Source organism: Chiloscyllium plagiosum, chromosome 35, assembly GCF_004010195.1.
Source record: "Chiloscyllium plagiosum isolate BGI_BamShark_2017 chromosome 35, ASM401019v2, whole genome shotgun sequence".
In the NCBI taxonomy this organism is placed as follows: domain Eukaryota; kingdom Metazoa; phylum Chordata; class Chondrichthyes; order Orectolobiformes; family Hemiscylliidae; genus Chiloscyllium; species Chiloscyllium plagiosum.
Window position 1 is genome coordinate 1366188 of NC_057744.1, and position 23906 is coordinate 1390093.

General features: G+C 42.6%; 1 protein-coding gene across 1 annotated transcript in view; it reads right to left on the bottom strand.

The window, feature by feature from the left end:
• The window catches only part of LOC122540536 (nectin-1-like), a 304355-nt gene that overhangs the window by 224519 nt on the left and 55930 nt on the right, over positions 1-23906 (bottom strand). Inside the window, exon 7 of the mRNA XM_043676400.1 lies at positions 18003-18154. Within this exon, the coding sequence (XP_043532335.1) occupies positions 18003-18154 (152 nt within the window). The remainder of the gene's footprint in view (positions 1-18002; positions 18155-23906) is intronic.

Sequence of the window (23906 nt, forward strand, 5' to 3'; positions counted from 1 at the left end):
CTTTACCATCTATCTCATTTGCAATAGGCTTTGAAGGCTGTATCAGTGAGGGTCAGATGCAGACTCCATGGAATGCACTCTGGTGTGGAAATAGTGAGCTTTAAATGCCAGCAAAAATTGTGACCTTGCCCTGGAATATGCAACAAAATCAAAAGGGTCACACTGTCTTAATTAAAACACCAGTGTCAGAAAAATATCATGAAAAAAATGAACAGTTGGTTTCAATGAGGAAATATGTAAACTCAAAGAACGTGCACCTGCATCTCCCACTTTAAAACAGTCCCAACAGTAAACCTTACTAATCAAACCTGGTGACACTCCTGTCTGTGATTCAAAGAGCAACCTGTTAGAGATTCTGGGAAAAACAACAGCCTTAGCCATCTATTGGAGTATGAAAGGGAGCCGTGTTACACATCACACGCCTGCCTCCTGAACATTCCTAGTCCAACCTGCTGCCAATGAAAGGCTTCTCAGAGGATGAGCTGAATAAGATGACACGGTGGCTCAGTGGTTAGCCCTGCTGCCTCACAGCGTCAGAGACCCGGGTTCAATTCCAGCCTCGGGCGACTGTCTATGTGGAGTTTGCACATTCTCCCGTATCTGTATGGGTTTGCTCCCACATTCCAAAGATGTACAGGTCAGGTGAATTGGCCATGGTAAATTGCCCATAGGTTATTAGTTAGGGTAGCAGAATGGATTGCTCTTCAAAGGGTCGGAATGGACTTGTTGGGCAGAAGGGCCTGTTTCCACACTGTAGGGATTCTAAAGTTAAATTATTAATGGGTTCACAAATGTTCGAGATCGATGTAGTGAGTAATCTTACATCACAAACATGTCTTTCTTCATTTAGGGGGTATCAATTTGTATGAAGTCCAAAGTCAGACAGGTAGGTTATGGAGGGGAGGATAGCATTGCAAAGGGCACGGAATGTGTTCCGAGGGGGAATTTCAGTGTCTGCTCAACATAACTCAAGCAGCAGTGACCGATCTCTGAAGATGACGACTGACAGGCTATACTTGTAAAGCTCAGCTTCATCAGTTAAAGACCCCATGGACTATATTACTGAGCAACTTAAGATTCATACAGTGATTGCAAGCTTCTAAGTTTAAAATATCCCATCACAATATCCCCTTTAATTGTGAAAGTGACTCAAAAACACACAGGGTTTCACTCAAGTTCTGCAGCATTCATTAATGTATCCCTTTAATGAAATCTTTAGAACTAAAGAACTTGTATTGAAAAACACTTTATGCCTCTCAGTGACCACATGTGCTTTACATCATGTAGAGCACAGTGTAAGCACAGCGGTTATACTACTGGATTAGTAATCCAGAAGTCTGGTTTTATAACCTTGATAAATGAATGGGATTCTTTCCAAGGAACGCTGTGAATTTAAATTCAGCTCAATAAATATTTCTGATGACCATGAAATTATCTGATCTTGTAAAAATCCAACTGGTTTACTAATGTAGGCAAGAAAATAACCTACCGGAACCTAACCTGGCCTTTACATGATGGCTGACTGGTAACTGATTTGTGCAATACACTTGTAGCTATTGTGAAGGTGGTAGCCCACCACACCTTCCACGGGCAATTGGGGATGGCCAATAAAATTCCAGCCTTGCCAGTGATGCCTGCATTGCCGAATAGCTAAATAAACATGCAGTAAGTGTTATGGAGGCAGCTGTAGTAGCTATTGGGTGTACAAAGTCTCACATTCTGACCAGAATGAAAACACATCTGCTGACCCATAAATGTTTAATGTGAAAGGGAGGACGCCATTGGGTCAAAGTGCCTGTGCTAGCTCATTTGTTCGATAATGCATTTCCTGGCAGCGATGACAATAACAAACCTAGCACCAGGGTTCCCCACCTGACAAACTGAAAACAGAAACCTGAAAATTCTATTCCCCTCAAATTCTCCAAAATATCCCCCATCAATCACCAACTCCCAATGGATACAGATTGCAAGGAAGGTGCTGATGGTACTTGGAGCTTATTAACTGACCTATCCTGAACAACGCCTCTAAAGTCCTTACCCGCAGTACAGACTATGGCGATCTATTCCCAGAACTCATGAAACTTTATTGCTAGGCCACCCTTTGTGAGCTGTCTGAATACACTGTGCACAGAGTGCAAACACAAACTGCACAGTCTGCTACAATAGTTTGCCTAAATCACCTTTCTACTGTGGCTCACAAAACTTTCAATCTGACAAAACCAGACTGGCTTTTACATAATGCCTGGCACGGTGGCTCAGTGGTTAGTTCTGCTGCCTCACACCGCCAGGGACTCCGGTCTGTATTCCAGCATTGGGTGAATGTCTCTGTGGAGTTTGCAAATTCTCCCCATGTCTGTGTAGGCCCCCCCTGAGTTCTCCAGTTTCCTCCCCCAGTCCAAAGATGTGCAGGTTAGATGGATTGGCCATGGGAAATTGCCCCACAGTGTGTAGGCTAGCTGGGTTAACCATAGCAGATGTGGGGTTACAGGGATAGGATGGGATGCTCTTCGGAGGGATGATGCAGACTCAATGGGCTGAATGACCTCTATCTGCACTGTAGGATTCTACGATTCAGATATTCTTCAATCTGCATGAACTTGGGCTCAAAATGGTAACTACAGCTCAACTGAGCAATTTTGAAGATTAATTTTAAATTTAGTCTTTATCAATTAAAACTATTTAAAAAACTATAAAAATGCTAAGTTTGAAACTAAACACCCAGCCCAATATTCCGAATTCTTTAACTATTGTGCTCTTAGGCACGAGGAGGCATCAGCTGAAGTACTCAATTTATGAAGCTCAGACAATTTTATGAAAATTGGAAATTCATTCCAAGTCCATCAAAGCCAACTGCATTTGTCATTTCCATTAAAATAACTGAATTATTAACAGTGGCTCAAAACAAAACTGTCCAACCACTGCTGTAAATCAGAGTGTAAGCATGGCACTTTAAACTGCCGGTACCATCCTCTGCTCGATGTGTGAACACCTTCTCTCCTGTCCTAGTTTCTTTTCAGTTTTCTTCTTGCACCAGCTTTGCATTATGTAATAGGTCACATGTCTCAACATCATGTGATCATATGCGGCATTTGTGACATTAACATGTGCTGAGGAATAGATTGCAAACAGTGACCAGGAATCAGAACAGGCGGACGGATATTCATGGTAAAACACAGCTGCTTTTCACTGTTTCCTATTGTCCCTCTGCTCAACCAAGTTCCTTGAATAAATCCCTCTTCTCCAGTTTCTGTTAACCCTTTCCAACCTTCCAATCCATCTTTTTGCTGTTGATGCTCCCTTACTGTGTCTGCACATCATTCTGATCAGCTCCTTTTACTTCCTACATTTTGTAAATGCACACATTTGCTCATTCCTTCTTCTGATAAAAGGAATTTTAAAAATCTTGAATCCAATCGACTGATCAACTTTCCTTTCTGATATTTCTCCATCTCACTAATACCTTACACTTTCAGTATCAGACTGTCACAAGCAGTTCTCAATGATAGTTTGCAAAAAAAAAGTCATTTCTCCGCCTCTCTGTCACTTCTGGTCATTCTAGTTACCAATTTCTTTGACTGACTGCTCCCAGCTATAATTTCCAACAAAGTGGTGATTTTGAGCATCACATTTTCACTGACAATACTTGTAAGTATGATCTGTTTCAATCAAATAGAGTTTTAGAGTGTTACTCAGAAAGGACTTTCTAAACCACACTTACTGAGCCCATCATTCTCTCAGAACTATCTCACTCAAGACCATTTTATTACCTTCTTTTATATTTCAAGCTTCATTTTCCTCAGTCCATTGACAGTTTTTTTCAGCACTGTCTGATTTCCCCTTCATCACTGTTAGTCTCAAGAACAGTGTCACCCAATTAGTAACTAACAGGAAACAGGATAAATGGGTCATTTTCAAATTGGCAAATTGTAATTAGTGAAGTGCAATCGAGTTCAGGCTAGGATCTCAACTATTTATGATCTATATTAATGACTTGGATGAAAGGACAGATTGTACCGCAGCCACATTTGCTGACAGCACAAAGATAGGGAGTTGCAAAGTTGCAATGAAGAGACAAGGTTAAGTGAGTGAGCAAAAAACTGCCAGATGGAGCGCAAAGTGAGGTCGTCCACTTTGGGAAGTAGTATTTCACTTGCACAAGAGAATTCAAACATCTGTAGCAGGCCCGGCTGAAAGAGTAAGCAGCATTTACACAGTGCTTTTTTATACCAAAGCATTTTATTGCGAATGTGGTACTATTGGAAAGTAGGCCCTTGTGGTAATGTAAGCAAAGCAGAATAAGAAGATGCTATGAACAGTAATAAGATGCATGGCCTGGTATTGTTTGAGGGATAAGTGTGGTCAGGAAAACTCTTCTATCCTTCTTCAACTAGCAACACGACATTGCCTGTACCCTCAGATGGAAACAGAGTCCCAGTTTAACAGCTGATTGGAAAGGTGACTGACAGTACAGTATACAGCTCCATTGGTACTCCCCTAATCCTGAGCCTGGTTTGAGAGCTAGATGCCTGGAGTGGTGTTTAAACACTCAAACTTTGGCAGGGGAAGGTTACTGCCAGTTGAGCCATGGCTGACATCTAAAGTCCTTAAGACAGTTTGTTTGAGACACATGGAATTACAGTGTGGACTTTCATTCTGATAGATAGCAGATGTTTTTCACTATTCAAATAGCTCTACTATTCACTATGATCATGGCTGATCACCTAACTCAGCCCCTGATCCTGCTTTCTCCCCAATACCCTTTGATCCCTTCAGTCCTAAGAACCATATTTAACTCCTTCTAAAAAAAAATTCAATGTTTCAGCCTCAACCACTCTTTGTGGCAGAGAATTCCACAGGCTCTCCACTCTCCGGGGAAGACATTTCTCCTTATCTCTCTCACTGTATCCTTAAACTATGGGCCCTGGTTCAAAATATAGATACAGTGAGTCCTCATTTAATGTTGAATGTTAAATCTGTTAAATTACTGGTTGAAACTTTATTGCTGGAACAGCACAGCAGGTCAGGCAGCATCCAGGGAACAGGAGATTCGACGTTTCGGGCACAGGCCCTTCTTCAGGAATCTGAAGAAATTACTGGGCCCAATAAGCTCATGTTGCATCTGAGGACCACCCAAGTGACTTGTAGTCTCTCCCGCTATTTGTTTTTACCTTATTCTCCTGATATGAAACTGCAGCTACAGACATGTTCTCCATGGCCATCAGAAATCCCCCTAAACACCCCCTCCAGTACCCAAGGGAAACTCTCAGATTCAGCAAAGGTTGGGGAAGTACGTTTCCAGATTTCCCAGATCAATTTGCTGCTCATTTGGAAATAAAACTCCTCTATCCCTCTGAAAACATACATACCGAGGTATACTCACAAGAAGGTCAGTGACAAACATGGTGACAAACACCTTTAACCTCCATCTTAAAAGGGAACACACAAAACTAGTTAAAAAAGATCAGTTAGAAAATAGAGAGCACGTTTACCGATTATGCACACTGCACCTAAAAACTCAAGCACTTCTGTAAAATCGCACAAAGCAGAGCCTTTTCAATAGCTCTCGAAACATTTTAATTACATAGTATTCTCCAGCACCTTGCAGGAATTCTTAAACAGTATTTTTATAAAAGCTGTATAGGGACAGAGAGAGATGAGAGACAATTAGAATGAAAGGCAAGTGTAATCTCGTGCGAGGGTCCGACAGTACAAACACAGTCTTTCACTGTGGCTGGAGACCAACTGAAAAGCCTTCCACCATCAGTATTCATGACTGGAACAGCTGAGAGAGAAAACCTGATTGTCCAACACTAGAATCTCAGCAATACATTAAACATATTTTGATGGGCTCCACTTCTACATTCTGGAGAAAGGGTATCATGAAGTGATTAGGATAAACAGAGGGGATTGAAACCTTTTCATCATTAAAGCACGTTATGGCAGAACAGCGATCCACAGAATTAGACAGCCGTGCACCATTCTAGATGGCCATTTGGCCCTATGCAGCTGTACTAGCTCTTTGTTAGAGTTAGAGAAGTTTTTTTCACTTTGTTTCTTTGGTCGCACAACAGTTTTTTTTATTCTATGCTGAGTAGGACACCAGCAGTGGGGATGGTAGTACCCTTTTGTAGCTGTACTGCTGTTTGGTTTAAGGGAAGACTTTGGCATACTGTACATTTGATAGCAACGCGCAGAGACCACAGCACGGTTGGTAAAGCAGCTGAGAAAATTGTCATTGTTGCACCTGCTGTCACAGAGAGCTTTGGACACAGTGAGAGAAGCTTTATTCTTCTGTCTTTGGCCATACTCAACTATAGCCAAGGCAACTAACCCTGACTAGGCAAAAGTGAGGACTGCAGATGCTGGAGATCAGAGTTTAGATCAGAGTGGTGCTGGAAAAGCACAGCAGGTCAGGCAGCATCCGAGGAGCAGGAAAATCGACATTTCAGGCAAAAGCCCTTCAGGGCTTCAGCAACTAACCCTGACACAGAGGGAAGTAGTTGTAACCGGAGAAAACAGAAGGCATTCTGTTAGCTAATCTCACCATGGAATGAAACAATATAAGCAGTCTGAGCGGTTCAGGGAGGAATAATAAGCCAGGGTTTGCACTAGTACTTGCTTGGGCACCATGAAGGGTGGAGACTGAAGCAAGCCCTATCTTGATAACACAATGTGTCAGGGGGCTCAAACTGAACGATAAAAGTGACCGAAAACAGCTTGTGGAATTGTGCAACAGCTGGGTTCAGGAGTGGAGAAAATAATACAGGAAAATTCACATAAAAATTGAAAAAGAAACAATTCAAAAAAAAAAATTCTAACTTAAGTGTGTCTGGTCTAGAATCTGTTAATAGCAGCTAAATTCCAAAGGAGATGCCATTCTTTCCTGGAACCACAAGTTTAACTCTGCTTATGTTGCTTGTGTGCCTAAGCCATGATTATGACTCATTCTGGATTCTTTTTAAAAACAATTATTGAGCACATAGTAGACATGTTGGCTCCCCAGCTGCCCTGCCTCATACTGATAAGCACAAACTAACCCAATTTGGATCAAGGGAGCTTCTTGCCTTGGTCATGTTGAAAAGTTGACTTACCCGGAGGAAACTACCTGAAATTGTAATTTTAGCAGAAAGACCAGACACGGATTAAAAATCTTCAATTATTTATACAATTTGGATGGCATTTTGTAATCAGAATTCTTATTAAGCTGTAGCGGATAAAATGTCACACACTCGGCAAACTCTTTGAATGCCAATTAACAACCAAGCGAAGATTTCTTACAGCTCATCAATAATAGGGAAGAGAGTTAGCATCGTGCCAAATGCCACCCAGTATATTAATAATCTAATTTTTTCTCCATCCATTTCAAAATATCCCAGAATACCAGTGATTTGTTTAAGTTGGTGTCCTCTGGAAAGAGATTAATAATACATCGAGTCATGTTGCATTGGTATGACATCATCAGGAGCTTATCAGAGTATTCAAGTAAAGCGCAAGGGGCACAGCATGATCCCATGAGAAGGATTACTGCCTTGAAATGTGCTTGTGTGTTTTTCCATTTCACAGAACATACACAGGAGGTCTAGTTGTGTTCAAATTTAACAAGTTCTATTCAAGCGGCAAGAATCAGGACCCTAGTATGGACAAGAATGAAGGGAGTGAGAGTTTGCAGGAGTATGAGAACTGAATTATAAGTGAGATTTAGAATATCAAGCCCTTTCCTGTTGGACAGTGATTAAAACTAGTGGCTTAAACAATGCAAGCTCCAAGACCAGTCACTGGGTAAGCTGGTCATCTTCATTAGCCTCACCCAGCTCTCTATGTGCTCCTGAAGTCTTATCCTCCTGAGTGGTTACAACATTTCAGAGTTTCAGAACCACTGCAAACTCAGAAATTATGGACTGTTTACCTGGTCTACATCATAGTAGTCATGATTTGGAGATGCCGGTGTTGGACTGGGCTGTACAAAATTAAAAATCACACAACACCAGGTTATAGTCCAGCAGGTTTAATTGGAAGCACTAGCTTTCGAAGTGCTACACAACCACCTGATGAAGGAGCGTCGCTCCGAAAGCTAGTGCCTCCGATTAAACCTGTTGGACTATAACCTGGTGTTGTGTGATTTTTAACTACGTCATTGAAATATGTCTAAAATGTAACATGCTGATGGACACTGAATTAACCACATCTCAGATTGCTATAATCCTCAGTTTATTAATTTAGTACTTTTCGATCCCAGAATCGTTCTGAAGACTGCCCACTAACAACCCAGGCTGTTTTGTAGATTTCTATTTGTAACCCTAACTCTCATAATCGCTGCAAAATGACACATTCATCTGGAAAGGAGCCAGTATCTTGTTCAAACCAAGGTACTGGGAGACTGGAGAGAAGGAGACTCCTGTAATGCTGTCTGTTGCATTGTGTATCTGAGAACGCTTGTATTTGGAAAAGGAAAATGAGATTGGAATGACACAAAGAATGTTAAACTATAATACTCGAAAACAACCAAACATCAATACTGACTCGAATCATGAACAATTTAAATTTTAGTAAAGTGCTATAGCATTACAGCTTGTAAACCATAACAACATTCTGACTTACTGTGGGGATAGTCTGTTCTGGGTAATGATAGTTTGTGGAACATTAACTTATTATGTAGTCAGACCCTGAACCTAAACTGACACACGGGCCCCTCAATCCTATGAATTTCCTACACTTGAGAGGCAACGCAAATCATAGACTAGTCATTAGCAAGATTTATACTAACCTACTATGGAGTCTGCCCGCTTCAGTCTAGTGCAGGTCAAAGTATTCGCCCACTGCAGAGCAACATTCATGACAGCTTCCAGTAGAAACAAACTAGTAAACTCTTCTCTGTAACATCCCACTTTACAGGGGGACACAAGGGTACGCTGACCTTGGATTCCTACTCCACCATCAAGGCCAGAGCCTAAATCCTACTGGTGGTGTAGAATTGGATTCCAATCTGATTTTCTGGTTATTAAAGTAACTTGAGGTGGGAGGTGAAACAAAAAGAATATTAAATCAGCAACTGCAATGTTTGAGGTTTCTCTGTTGGCCATTTAAGGGCTTTTTTAAACTCCGTTGTGCGATGTGCGTGTCACTGGCTGGGTCAGCATTTATTGTCCGTCCCTAGTTGCCCCTTGAGATGATGGGTGCGAGCTGCTTTCTTGAACCATGTCCTGTCAGTTGACTCACAACAGATAGAGAGTTCCAAGATTCATACAATTTACCATAACAAGGAGTTAGTTAACTGACTATTAACTGACTATGTGCATTAAGTCAACTCTGCGTTTAGATCAAAGACTTTACTAGCTTTGATTTAAATCTTTAAAACAAAATTTAAGACCAGTATCAACTGTTGCAGTCTAGATCAACACAGCAAACCAGTCACAAAAAATATCCATCGAACTTGAGTAACAAACAGCACCAAGTTCAATCGTCTGTCACAGCAACATCGCAGGATTTGGGTCACGGAATGCAGGACGAGCTCTATACTGCTGATGGAATATTGCGCTAATACACTACCACTCACGCTTAAAAACAATTCCAATAATGAAACACTATCAGCAATCAGAGCGTGTGATTGGTGACCACTTCAGCGAGCAGCTTCGTCAACTCATTGAACCCTGGATCTGTTCATGTCTTCCAACATGACAAACAGAAAGCAGCAAATGAGCCACAAAGGACTTGCATTAATCAGTCATTTGCTCGATTGTCAGTGCAGAATTGGAACCTTACACAATTACACCATGCTTACATGCTTTCGCATTCCCACTTAAAATATTGTTACCATGGCAACTTCTCTTTAAATCAAGCTTACTAGCTTCAGTAACCATTAAAGGGAATATTCTGCTACAGTTTCAACAGATCGACTTCAGGAAATTATAACCTGCGAACATCACTGCATTGTGTTCAACCTTCAGCCATCCCTTTCTTACCTCTAGATTCTACTATTCTGACAGACCCCTGGCTAGTCTCCCCCATTCTACCCTCTGTACACTTGAGGTCTTCCAAACATCTGACAAGGCTTACCCCAAGATTGTGTTCAATTATGACACTGCGCTCACAGACCTACACCAACTCCTGGTCACATTTTGTCTTGATTTTAAAATTCTCAATCTTGTTTCCAAATACCTCTGCATCCATACACCTCCCTAGCTCTCTAATCTCTTCCAATTCCACTTCCTTCTGAAATATTTACTTCTATTCAATTCTGGCTTCCTATAGCAACTCTAATTTGAATCACTGTTAACATTAGTGACTAGGCCTGTGGATATCCTGAGTTCCCCTCCCAGCACTTTGCCAACTCTCGACCTTGCTTTCCCCTCATTTGGACTCTCGACCATTAAAACCTCTCTCTTTGATTAAGCTTTTGGTTACATGACCTACTTTTTCCTTATGTGGCTGAGTGCCATACCTCTAAATATATTACAAATGCAATATGCATTTATAAAAATACATTACTTAATTTTATGCTGAATTCATAATTAAAATATTTAAGTTGTTGTTGGGCAGTATCCAGGAATCACTGAATCCCTAAAGTGTGGAAAGAGGCCATTTGACCCATCAAGTCTGCACCTACCCCTCTGAAGAGCATCCTACTCAGACCCACCACACCTATCCTATGCCTGTAATCCTGCCCCCTGGCTAATCCACCTAGCCTGCACATCCCTGGATACTGTGGGCAGTTTAGCATGGACAATCCAACTAATATGCACATCTTGGGACCTTGGGAGGAAGCCCACACAGACACGAGGAGAATGTGCAAACTCCACACAGACAGTTGCCCGAGGCAGGAATGCAACCCAGGTAGCTGGCACAATGAGGCAGCAGTTCTAACCACTGAGACACTGTGCTGCCCTAAGGAATGGTGTGGCTCGTCTTCAAAGAGATTGACAGGTAAAACTAGAGTAGCCTTCGTAGTGGGCATTCCCAAAACAGAGAGAAAGCTCTATTTCTATGTGTGGATATTTTAATTCAACACTGGGAGTCTGCTCCACCATTTCATGAAATCATGGCTAACGATTGACCTCAATGCCACTTCCTCATACTACCTCGACATCCTTTGACATCATTAGTTTCCATAAACTGATCAACTTCTCTCTTGAATATGCTCAATGAATGAGCTGCAACAGCATTCGGGTTCAGAATTACGAAGAAGTTCCTTCTCATCTTAGTCTTAAATGATCTACACCTTATCCCAAGGCAGTCAGCACCGCTGTCTCACAGCACCAGGAACCTGGGTTTGATTCCAGCCTCGGGTGACTGTCTGTTGCACATTCTCCCCATTTATGCGTGGGTTTTCTCTCACAGTCTAAAGATATGCAGGTTAGTATTGGCAATGGGAAATGCAGGGTTACAGGAAGAGGGCAGTGGCATGGGATGCTCTTCAGAGGGTCAATGTGGACTCAATGGGCCAAATGACTGTTTCCACACTGTCGCGATTCTATAATTATTCATGGTGAATGTGCAGAGCCAAGAGGGATTGGTACAAAGATTCTGAACCTGAAATACAATTTCCCAATAATAGTGAAAGGGGCTGAGAGGAAGGACAGGAAGGGAGACAAGAAAAGAATTGTTTAAAAAGAAGATTCACGGATTTTTTACAGCACAAAAGACCATTCAATCAATTGTACCTGCCCAAGCTCTTTGAACGAGCTGTTAAATTAACTCTGCTTCCCTGTTCTTTCCACATAACCCTGAAAATGTTTAATGTTGAAGCATTTATCCAATTTCCCCACTGAAAATTACTGCTTTCATCAACTTCACAAGTCCAGATCAAAAAACAGGCGATTAAAACAATCTAATCACCTACTGGTAAGAGAACAATTAGCATCATTTTACCAATGAAAATCCAGCATGAACTTTTGAGTTTTATGCAACATCTGCCATGTATTAACATTAAATTTCCTTTCCCAAAGATCTAGTACATAAACACACTGGTGTAATACAGAACATCTGGCAAACTACAGGCATTCCTCCTAGCCCAAGTTAGTTATTACCCTAGCCTACTCTCTGTTTTCCCCAATAGTGCCCCATTACTCTCTTCCCCAGTTCCCTACTTCTCTATCTTTATCCTCTGAAAGTGAAATAATTTCAGAATGTAAATGGAGAAAGTACCAGTTGTACACATGCATTTAACTCACAAACATCTTACATCTGTTAACTATTAAAACAAGTGAAAATGGAGAGCCATAGAATTTGAGGGTCACCCTGGATGAGCCTAACATTTAAAAACATTACAGGATTTGACCTACAGTGCATTATCTGGTAGCTAATCAATAAAACCCATTGATTTATTTTTGCACATTCAGGAGCCCGAGGGATGATCTGTGCATCCAGGGTCAATGGCTCAACTGCAATCTGCTTTAGTTTGTTCAAAATATCTGGATTTTCAAATTGTGAAACATTGCTGAAGTGATGGAATATTTCAGATTCCACTGCTCACTATCCTCATTGTAATAAACAGCTGTGAGCTGTAACAACTCTTTCAAACTCTGTCAGTTTTACTAATGAAGTTACTTTCACTTAGAATGCCGTTACTAGCCAAGAGTGCTTGTACATGATTGTTGGGTTAATCAATTCCACCTCATCCAGCACCCTCACTAAACCATAAACCCATCTGACTCCCCGTAATATTTAAGACAAGCTGCAGGAAAACAGACCAACTTTCAAGTCTTCCTATTTTAAGCTATCTTGCAACTTCTGTTCATTAATTTGAAATATGGCTTGTGAGGAAAAAAGAAGAGAGGCAAATATAAAAATGTGTGAACGACTGAGACAGAGAGAGATAAAATCATCTGATAGCAGAGGTATTTAATGCTTTGGAGTTACTCGTGCACAGGCAAAGATGACCCTTGCACTCAATATCTGAATAAGAGCATCTTCGATGATCAAAGATATTCAATTAAACACAATCAGAATCTTTATTTAAAAAGGGGGCAGATTAACATTGCAGATTTGAGAAAACTGAAAGCCAATTCAGTGGGTGGCACGGTGGCACAGTGGTCAGCACTGCTGCCTCACAGCGCCAGAGACCCGGGTTCAATTCCCACCTCAGGCAACTGTCTGTATAGAGTTTGCACATTCTCCTAGTGTCTGCGTGAGTTTCCTCCGGGTGCTCCGGTTTCCTCCCACAGTCCAAAAATGTGCAGGTTAGGCGAATTGGCCATGCTAAATTGCCCATAGTGTTAGGTGAAGGGGTAAATATAGAGAAATGGGTCTGGGTGTGTTGCTCTTCAGAGGGTCAGTGTGGACTTGTTGGGCCGAAGGGCCTGTTTCTACACTAAGTAATCTAAAAAATTCCTTTCTGAATGCAGAGAAATGCATGTGTGGAGTGGGTGAGGAGAGAAACAAGTCAGTATCTAAATAGTCCGCAGTTATATAGCACCTTTAACATGGTAAAACATACCAAGATTCTTAACTGCAGCTTAACAAGAGACAAAACTGAGCTATGTATAACATTAGGAACGGGAATCGAAAGTTTAGTCAAAGTATCAGTTTCAAGTAGTGTCTTATGGGAGAAGACAGCAGTGGAGATTGTTCAAGATGGAATTACAGAGCTTAGGGTTCAAATTGCTTAAAGGTGAGGGCAGGTGGAAGCTGGTGAATTATGCACAGAGACCGTAATAGTGAGAAGATTTTAAGAATTTTGCAATGTTTTAATAAAGTGATTGGAGAAACACTGGTTGAGGAATTAGTGATAAGGGATCACTGATTTGAAATGGTCACAGTATGAGGACTGAAGCAGCAAAAACTGTTTTACAACAGAGGGTGCTAGAACATGGAATACCCTGCTGCATCAAATGATCAAAGCAGAGACCATGGAATATTTAATGCAAAAAAGTAAATAAATATTTAAAGCTCAAGATGACGATACAGGACTGAGAGTGTGCAGGGGAATATGTGATCGATCTTGAATGGATGGACAGCTACGGGGAAGGAACAGTTGGCACAGAAACCTAAGGTCGAATAACATCCAGCTCTGTAAGCCCTAATGATTTTATGAAAGATGATGAAAAAGAGAAAGTGTTGAGAAAATAAAACATGGAAGAAAATGGCAGAAACAAAAGACTAGTCTATTGAGGAAATCTGAAATAAAAACACAGTCAGTCAGAGTCATACAGCACAGAAACAGAGGTTATGGTCCAACTCACCCACACCAACCAGACATCCCAATCTGACCTAGTCCCATTTGCCAGCATTTGGCCCATACCCCTCTAAACCCTTCCCATCCATATACCCAGCCCATACCCCTCTAAACCCTTCCCATCCATATACCCAGCCCATACCCTCTAAACCCTTCCCATCTATATACCCATCCAGATCCTTTTTTCAGCCTGACAAACCACAGTAAAAAGTCAGTAAGCCTGGTTAGATGACACCTCAGTTGCTCATCATGTCTTCTTGATAATTCATATCAATAGGAAGAAATCTTACACGTTTTCTTTGGCTAAGTCGTTTAAAGTTCATTGTCCACCCAGACTAAGATTGCCAGTCTGGAGCTGCCCTGACATTTGTCCCCCATGGCAGACATCCTGCTGGGTGGGTGTAGTGACTGTAACAAGGGCAGCCAGGTGCATCTCATAGAATAGGGGTGAGATTAACAGCCCCAATCACGAAAATGATGACGGCTGCAGATGCTGGAGGTCAAAGTCGAGAAGTGTGTTGCTGGAAAAGCGCAGCAGGTCAGGCAGCATCTGAGGAGCAGGGCAGCCAGGTGCATCTCATAGAATAGGGGTGAGATTAACAGCCCCAATCACGAAAATGATGACGGCTGCAGATGAAAGTCGAGAAGTGTGTTGCTGGAAAAGCGCAGCAGGTCTGGCAGCATCTGAGGAGCAGAAGACTCAACATTTCAGGCATAAGCCCTTCTGGGTTCCCAACATTCCTTATGAAGGGCTTACGTCCGAAACGTCGATTCTCCTGCTCCTCGGGTGCTGCCTGACCTGCTGTGCTTTTCCAGCACCACTCTCCGACTCCAATCAGGAAGCCCTGGCTGCAGCGATAATGTCCCTGCTCCTGGACCAAGAGACCGAGGTTCAAGTCCCACCTGCTCCAAAGGTGTGTAATAACATCTTTGAACGGGTTGGTTAGAAAAATTGGTTAATAAAAAAAGGTTTAAGAGGAATTTCAACATTTTTTAAAAATCAGGAGTGTCGGAGCTTCTGTTCACTCTGAGAGGTGGCTGAGGGAGCTGGGTCAGTGTCAGGGATGCTCCACGTGTAAACAAAGAGACTTGGTGATGGATACCGGCCTCTGTGGAGTTATTTCAGCGGGTAAGGACCAGGAACTCCAGCGGGACGAGATCATGCAGAGGAGGTTTACTCTTCCTCAGAACCAGCTGTGTAGGCCATGATGACCAGCCTGGTCCGAGGAGGTCCCCAGGTCCCAGACATCTGGAGGAGTGCCCAGCAGCATAGGACAAAGGTCAATATTCTTTTCCACTCAACCAACATCTCTCTGATACCTTGCACTTACACTTACTCTCTCTCTCTCTCTCTCTGCTGGTGTACTCACCTCTCACTAAGTCTCTTTCCCCCACAGCATCCATGCCGTACTCACTCGCTGGGGACACCTCACCACCCTTCATCTACAGGGTGCCACCCACTTTCAACTCCCGTTATCCCTGCCTCTCTCTCTCATTCCTAAAGGAAAACAGCCCACAAAACAGAACCAAATACTTATCAAGTTCGGACTCAAATGGGAACCAGGAATTGACTCTTGTAGCTTATCTTTTGGATGACAACCCATCCTTCCAACCCCCCACCCCCAAACACAAAAAATGCACAAGAGGTCAGATTGAGTAGCAAAGCTAATCACATTCGCCAATGTCCGAGGTGCAGTAGCATCATGAACTGTCCAAAGAAACGGAAGACATAATTTATTCAGGTTTTTGAACCTCTGAGAAGATTCATTTTAAGGACGGACCCATTAAATGGAAGGAACTGACATTGCCTGCAGTTCGAGATTGTGTGTTGAATAACTTCAGTTGTTTGGTTTGTGGGCGACGCGAGAGGAAAAAAAAAACTTGTCAAAACACATTCTGATGCCATTTCCTAATTCCCGAGTTTCCAAGTCACGTCTCTCTCCCTTTGCCAACTGGTTGTACCTTGAGGACAAGCTGTGAGGGAGCCAAAAATGGACTAAAGATTACCCCTGTATAAATTAGAAGTTTAAAAAAAAAACAAGATTTTATACGATTCATTCTAAACTACAGCATTTGAAACATGAGCGGTCTTAAAAATGCCAATACTGCAGTCCCTACATCCCCTTATAGCAATTGCTAAAAATGTCTAGAGCACTGCAGCCAAGGACACAGACATCAAAAGAAATATTGCATCTGAAAGCAGACCATCCTGTCACATCTGCACAAACTTCTCAGTCTGACTGCAGGGTTTTTACTCGAAGGCAGACATCATTAATTTGCACTCCCAACTGAGACAGACGCCTTCCAGCACACCATGCAATAACTTAGACCAATACTAACAAGACCCAGCAAGGCACCCATTTCCCAACACAGTATCATGTCATGCAATAACCATCTACCGCCCATCAGTTCACAAACTTTCACAGAATCTTCTGTGCAGGTTTAATACCAATAGACTAGAGAGAAGGATTACAGCATTTTCTGTTTGAGCAGCTAACCCATACATTTGACAGAGGGATACCGTGGTGTTTAAATTGTGCTGTATAAATTAGTGTTCCCTTTTCAAGTCTGTCCCTTATGGGCTAGTCCTGATAAGTGTGACACAAAGCATTGAGCTCAGGCCTCCTTGTAGCAAGGATTAACTAGTAACCCATGTACAAATGGTTAAAATGAAGAGAGGGATGGAAGTGAAATAGTAATTGCATCCAGTTGTGCACAGGAATAACAGAGCCCCAAGCATTCACAGGGAGTAACCTTTATCTTGTTGAATAATTGTTCTGCAATAATTATATATAGATGCGGCAACTATCACTCAAATTCATTACTTGCTGATATTATAAGCATCCTCTTATATTGTATAATATAAACTTAAAATATAATTTTTGTCGAGGTTTGAAGAGCTGATAATGACTGAAATGAAGTTGAAACAAGTAGCTGTTGCAATAGTTGGTGATGTGCATAATTAAAAACTTGGGTGGATCCACTAAACATTTGAAACAAAAATCATTTAATATCCCCTGCAGCCCCACTATCTTGGTGTCATGTTTAACATTTCATAGCCCCTCAGTAATGAACAATGTCAGTTCCTGAAGACCTCAGGACCACATTCTGAAATTATGACAGGCCACCTCACACCATCCCTTTGATACAATTCTGATCCATCAAACCTGACTGATCCATTTCCTCCGTAGACAGATGGTACAGAATAGATCTCTTGCTCTTGCCCTCTCTCAGCCTTGCCCTTTTCACAAACAATGAAGTGCCCACTTCCTTAGTAACCCTGACAGACTGGCTAGTGTCTGGATATTCTTCTTCTCAATTCGGAATTTACACCTTTTCCGTTGACCACTGCGCGCAATTGTGTGCTTTACTCTTACTTCGAATTCTTGATCTAATCAAAGATGGAGAGGAATGGTCACGTTATCTCATTTGTCATTCAGCGTGGTAACTAACTCAGAATGAAGAATATGCCCCTGACTCCCCATCCCTACTGCACTGTTCTGCAAGAGTTGAGATGTTTCTTATCTGTACAAGGCAGAGATCTCAAAGTTTCACATCATCTGATTCTAACAGTCGCTCCTCTTGCATCTACTCATAAATGATGAGAGGATGACATTCGAGTCTGGCAGCTGGATTTGTAAAACTAAATGAAGGTGAGAATAGCTCCATGACAGATGAGAGATGAGAACAGTAAAGTGCTTAGATTCAGCAAGAAAGTATTTAGAACACCGCGCCGCACACCAATCATGCGATTATGAGTTGCTGCAAAGATAGCAGGTTCAAGATTAGCAAGCTTTGGTTAATAAAGATTTTTCCACAGGCCCCATCCTACCTGTAATGTTGACCTCAACCAGACCCGACCGGGTACCAATTGCGTTTGTAGCTTCACAGACATATGTCCCAGCGAGGTCATAGGTCACAGTCCTTTTGAAGAACAGAGTCGCATTCTGTGGCTCCACATTTACAGGCAACGAGCCATTTAACCTGTAACAACAAACACACCGCAATCTCAACAAAGACCAATGCCATCAGAACATTTGAAAGGGTTTTTTCATCTGAGACATCAGAAACTAAATTCAGTGCGGATGGAACAGGTTAATCTCTCCTCCCTCTGAAAGTGACACAAAGGAATGGATTGATTTGAGTGATCCTCCATATGTGACATGTGGGTGTGAGCCTGGAGAAAGGTAGCGCATTCCTCATTTCAGGCTTGAACTTAGCTCATTCTGCTACAACACAAGTTTTGTTAACACAAATTCGCTGTAACATGTTTGACAAATTGGGGACACGGTTTCTAATGCATGTGTTGACTGTTACGTGATTACATCGCTAACACTTTAAGTGCTGTTTCTAAAGCATGACATTTCTATAAGGTGGGGTTGCACAAGAATGCAACAATGACGTTATCGAAGAACTCGCAACAGTCAAAAAAAACTACTGCCAGTGTGTGAGTGGGCCAGGATACAATGCATTACATTGGCACCATCACCAGGGACAGAGAGATACTAGTCACTGTCAGATAGCCAGTGAAACAGCAGCACGGTCACACATTCCCATGGAGATTCCCCGGCAGCAGCACTGTTAGACTGCTAGGGAGATACTACACCAAAGAAATACCATCAGACAACCAGAGAGATACAAGGCCAGTCACTTTCCATTTTATAATACACTTTTATTGCTTATGTCACTGAATTGCCTTTTATAGCCTTTATTAAAGATTTTCTTTGAAGAACTACCGTCTCCCAAGACCTATAGTCAATGCATTTACTTAGTGCTGTGACATTGAGCTGAGCTTGAATTTTGCAGTGTGAACACAGACAGTTTAATTCACTGCACCTACAGAAATACTGTAGGACCATAAGACACAGGAGCAGAAATTAGACTATTCAGTCCATTGAGTCTGTTCCACCATTCAATCATGGCTGTTGGAGTTTTCAAACCCATTGCCCCACTTTCTCCCTATAAACTTTGATCCTCTTGTCAACCAAGAACCTACCCATCTCGGTTTTAAATGTGCTCAATGACCTGGCCTCCAAGCTTTCTTGAATTCCATAGATTCCCCACTCTCTGGCTGAAGAAGATTTTCCTTATCTCCGTTCTAAAGGGTCTTCTCTTTACTCTAAGGCTGTGCCCTCAGGTCCAGCCTCTCCTACCAATGGGAACATCTTCCCAATGCCCACTCTGTGCACGCTTTTCAGTATTCTGTAACTTTCAATTAGATCCCCCTCATCCTTCTAATCTCTGAGTATAGTCCCAAAGCCCTCAAATGCTCCTCATAGGTTAAACATTTTATTCCCGGGATCATTCTCGTGAACCTCCTCTGGACCTGCTCCAAGGTCAGTACATCCTTCCAGAGATATGGGGCCCAAAATTTCTCACAATACTCCAAATGTGGTCCTTATGGAATCTCAGAAATACATCCCTGCTTTTACAGATTCCTGCTTTTGCCCGAAACATCGATTTTCCTGTTCCTGGTATGCTGCCTGACCTGTTGCACTTTTCAAGCACCACTATAAAAAATCTAGACTCTGGATTCCAGCATCTGCAGTCCTCACTTTTGCCTCCCTGCTTTTACATTCTAGTCCTCTCGAGATGAATAACAACATTGTATTTGCCTTCCTAAATACTGACTCAATCTGCAAGTTTACCTGAAAGGAAACCTTGACGAGGACTCCCAAGTCCCTTTGCACCTCAGATTTCTGAATTTTCTCCACATTTAGAAAATAGTTTTTCCTACCAGAGTGCATGGCCTCACACATTGTATTCCATCTGCCAACTCTTTGCCCAGTCTCCTAACGTGCACCTTCCCCACCTCCTCAATTCTACCTGCCCCTCAGCCTATCTTTGTACCATCTGCAAACTCAGCCAGAATGCCCTCAGTTCCTTCATCCAGATCATTAATGTATAAAGTGAAAAGTTGTGTTGCCAACACTGAGCCTTGAGGAACGCCACTTGTCACCGGCTGCTATCCTGAGAAGGGCCCTTTTATCCCCACTCTCTGCTTCCTGCCAGACAGGCAACCTTCTACCTGTTTCTTTTGGCTCTCTGTACCCAATCGATTTTCTAGATTATTTAAAACAAACGTCGAAGACAAATTTCAAATAAAGTTCATACAGATAGTTCTTTTTTTAAGAAAAGCATGTGCAAATTTAAAAACGGTAAACATGTTGTTTGCATATTGTCGCATTTGCTTTTTGTCAATATCTTTAGAAAGCATGAAGTACTGAGAGCTCTTTAAAAAGTTAGAACTTTGAAGGCAGTGGAGTTGCCTAATAAAAGCAAAATATTGTAGATGCTGAAAATCTGAAACAAACACAGACAATGCCGGAGAAACTCAGCAGGTCTGTGGAGAGAGAAACAGAGTTAACATTTCGAGCCCAGTGACCCTTCTTCAGAAACTTAATACTTCTTCAATATGTTAACTGTTGCTCTCCACAGATGCTGCCAGACCTGCTGAGCTTCTCCAGTATTTTCAGTGCTTGTTTTTAGCTGTTACCTAATGTTTGATGGGACCTTTGAGACGTGATGCCGAGAGATCTCAATTTCTAACAGCTGTATACAGAGAGGGATAGAGGGCAGATTGCAGATGGAGTTGAAAATTGACCTGAATTAAGTCTCTTCCTGGAGTTTGTTCTCAGTGTTAAATACCAATCTGGGGACTTGACCCAAGTGGGGAACCGGGGGAGTGGGGAGGGTGGTCTTGCATTAATGGCCAGCGTTATTTCTCTCAATCCGTTTTTGAAAAATAAGGGCTTGCATTTGTCTCCACGTATTCCCTTCAACTCTAAACTTACTTTCAACCCATTGTTTTGTCCACCATAAACACTTGTTACCTCCACCTCCTCAGGAAAACAGACTGCTGGTGCACTGTTTCTCCCAGAAATGGATGTGAAAGATGTGAATGAACACTGCACTTCAGACAGGAACCAGGACTCAATAACAGATACAGTCATAGAGATGGACAGCATGGAAACAGACCCTTCGGTCCAACTCGTCCATGCCAACCAGATATCCCAAATTAATCAAGTTCTATTTTCCAGCATTTGTCCCATATCCCACCAAACTCTTCCTATTCATATACCCACCCAGATGACTTTTAAATGCTGTTATTGTACCAGCCTCCACCACTTCCTCTGGAAGCTCATTCCTTACACACACCACCCTCTGTGTGAAAAACATGCTCCTCAGGTCCCTTTTTACCTTTTCCCCCCTCACTTTAAACCTATGCCCTCTAGTTTTGGACTCACCTACCCTGGGGAAAAAGACCTTCTCTAAACATCCTATCCATGCCCCTCATTCAAGTTTGTTAAACTCTATAAGGTCACCTCTCAGCCTCTGACGCTCCAGGGAAAAACACCTCTGCCTATTCAGCCTTTCCCTATAGCTCAATGCATCCAGACCCAGCAACATCTTTGGAGGGTTTGAGCTTCAGACAGCAGAAACATTGTCTATGTAAGGCTGCTGCATCCCGAATGATTGGACAATAATGCCTGCCGTTTAACTGAGTTGGTGCTGGTTTCAGACTGAAATTCTCTTCTGTGACCCAGATTAGGAAACATCAAAGGGAAAAATCAGACCAGAATCTAATCCTGCCCCAGCCAGTGTCTGCATGAACAAGGAAAAGAGTAGATTACTTCGGGCCTACTCTGGCGTTCAGCAAGATCGTGGCTGATCTGATTTTATTGTCAGCCCCTGATCATCACGAATCTGCCTCTCTCTTAAGATATTACAAGATTCTGAATCCACTACCTTGAGGAAGGGAATTCCAAAGACTCACAGCCAACCCTCAGACAAAAATGAATGTTTCCACATCTCAGTCGTAAATGAGTGTTCCCTTATTTTTAAACTCTGACCCTAGTTCTGGATTTTCCCACAAGAGGGAACATCCTTTCAAAATCCAAATGGGTCAATTCCCCTCAGGATCTTTTTCTGTTTCAATTTAGTCACTTCAGATGCTCCTAAACTCGAGAGGATAGGAGCTCAGCCTGTTTAGCCTTCTTCATAAGGCAACCAGTCCACTGCACCCTTTTCTTTTAGAGAAACTGGAAGATTGGAAACAAGAATGCTGTGACTAGTTTTCTATGGCCCTCGCCTATGGTGATCACCCCGGCATTTAAACATAAAAAGTTGTTCACTGGGCATCACTGGCTAGGCCACCATTATTGTCCATCCCTAACTATCATTCGGGAAGGTAGTGGTGGTGCAATTTCTTGAACCACTGCAATCCTTGGAGGGTAGGCAACTCAGTGGTCTCAGGAAGAGAGGACCCCGCAATACAGAAGGAATTGAAGTGTGAGTCCAAGTCAGGATGGACTGTGGTTCGGAGGGGAACATGCAAGTGGTGATATTCCCATGTATCAGCTGCCCTTGTGCTGTCAGAGGGTAGGTGTGTCGAAGATGCTGTCAGAGGAGCCTAGGTGAGTAGCTGCAGTACATCTTGTAGATGGTACACCTTGCTGCTACTGTGCATTGATGTTGAGGGGAGGGAATGTTGGAAGTGGCGGATGTGGTGTCAATCAAGCAGCAGCTTTGTCCTGGACAGTGCCAAGCGTTTTGAATGTTGTTCAGTTGGGTCCACCCAGACAAGTAGGAGGGATTCCCTCACATGCTTGACCCTGTTTCTTGTCAATGGCGGGGAGGCTTTAAGGAGTCTGGAAGGGAGTTTCTCCCTGCAGAATTCCTAGCCTTTTACTCACTCCTGTAGCCACTGCATCTATATGGTTGGTCCAGTTCAGTTTCTGGTCAATGGTTACATTCTTTGTTGGAGATGGTTATTGCCTGGCATTTTTGAGGCCTGAATGCAACTTGCCACTTCTCAGTCCAATCCCAGATCTTGCTGGATTTAGATATGGACTTCTTCAGTATCTGAGAATTCACAAATGGTACTGAACACTGTGCAATCACCAGCAAACATCCCCACCCCTGTCTTACAATGGAGTGAAGGTCACTGATGAAGTAGCTGAAGATGGCTGAGCTGAGGATACTACCCTGAAGAATTTCTCCATTGAAGACCTGCAATTGAGATGAATGAAATCCAACTACAACCGTCTTCCTTTATACAAAGTATGGTTCCATTAACAGGAGAGAACTCCCCCCTTCCCAAACTCCCCATTTCCATTGACTCTTTAGGCTGGGGTCCTTGATGCCACATTTAATTAAATGCTAGTTACAGTCAAGAGCAGTCATTCGCAGCTCACCTCTAGAGTTCAATTCTTTTGCCTATGTTTGGACCAAGGCTGTAATGTAGTCACGAGCTAAGTGGCCCTGTCAGAACTCAAACTCAGATTAAATTAGATTCCCTACAATGTGGAAACAGGCCATTTGGCCCAACAAGTCCTCACCGACCCTCCGAACAGTAACCCACCCAGGCCTATTCCCTTACATTTCCCTCTGACTAATGCACCTAACACTATGGGCAATTTAGCACGGCCAATTCACCTGACCTGCATATCAATGGATCATGGAGGGAACCGGAGCACTCGGAGGAAACCCAAGCAGACACAGGGAGAATCCGCAAAGACAGTTCCCTCCGTGACTACCTGGTCAGGTCCACGCCGCCCCTACAACCCACCCTCCCATCCTGGCACTTTCCCCTGCCACCGCAGGAACTGTAAAACCTGCGCCCACACCTCCTCCTTCACCTCTATCCAAGGCCCTAAAAGAGCCTTCCACATCCATCAAAATTTTACCTGCACATCCACTAATATAATTTATTGTATCCGTTGCTCCCGATGCG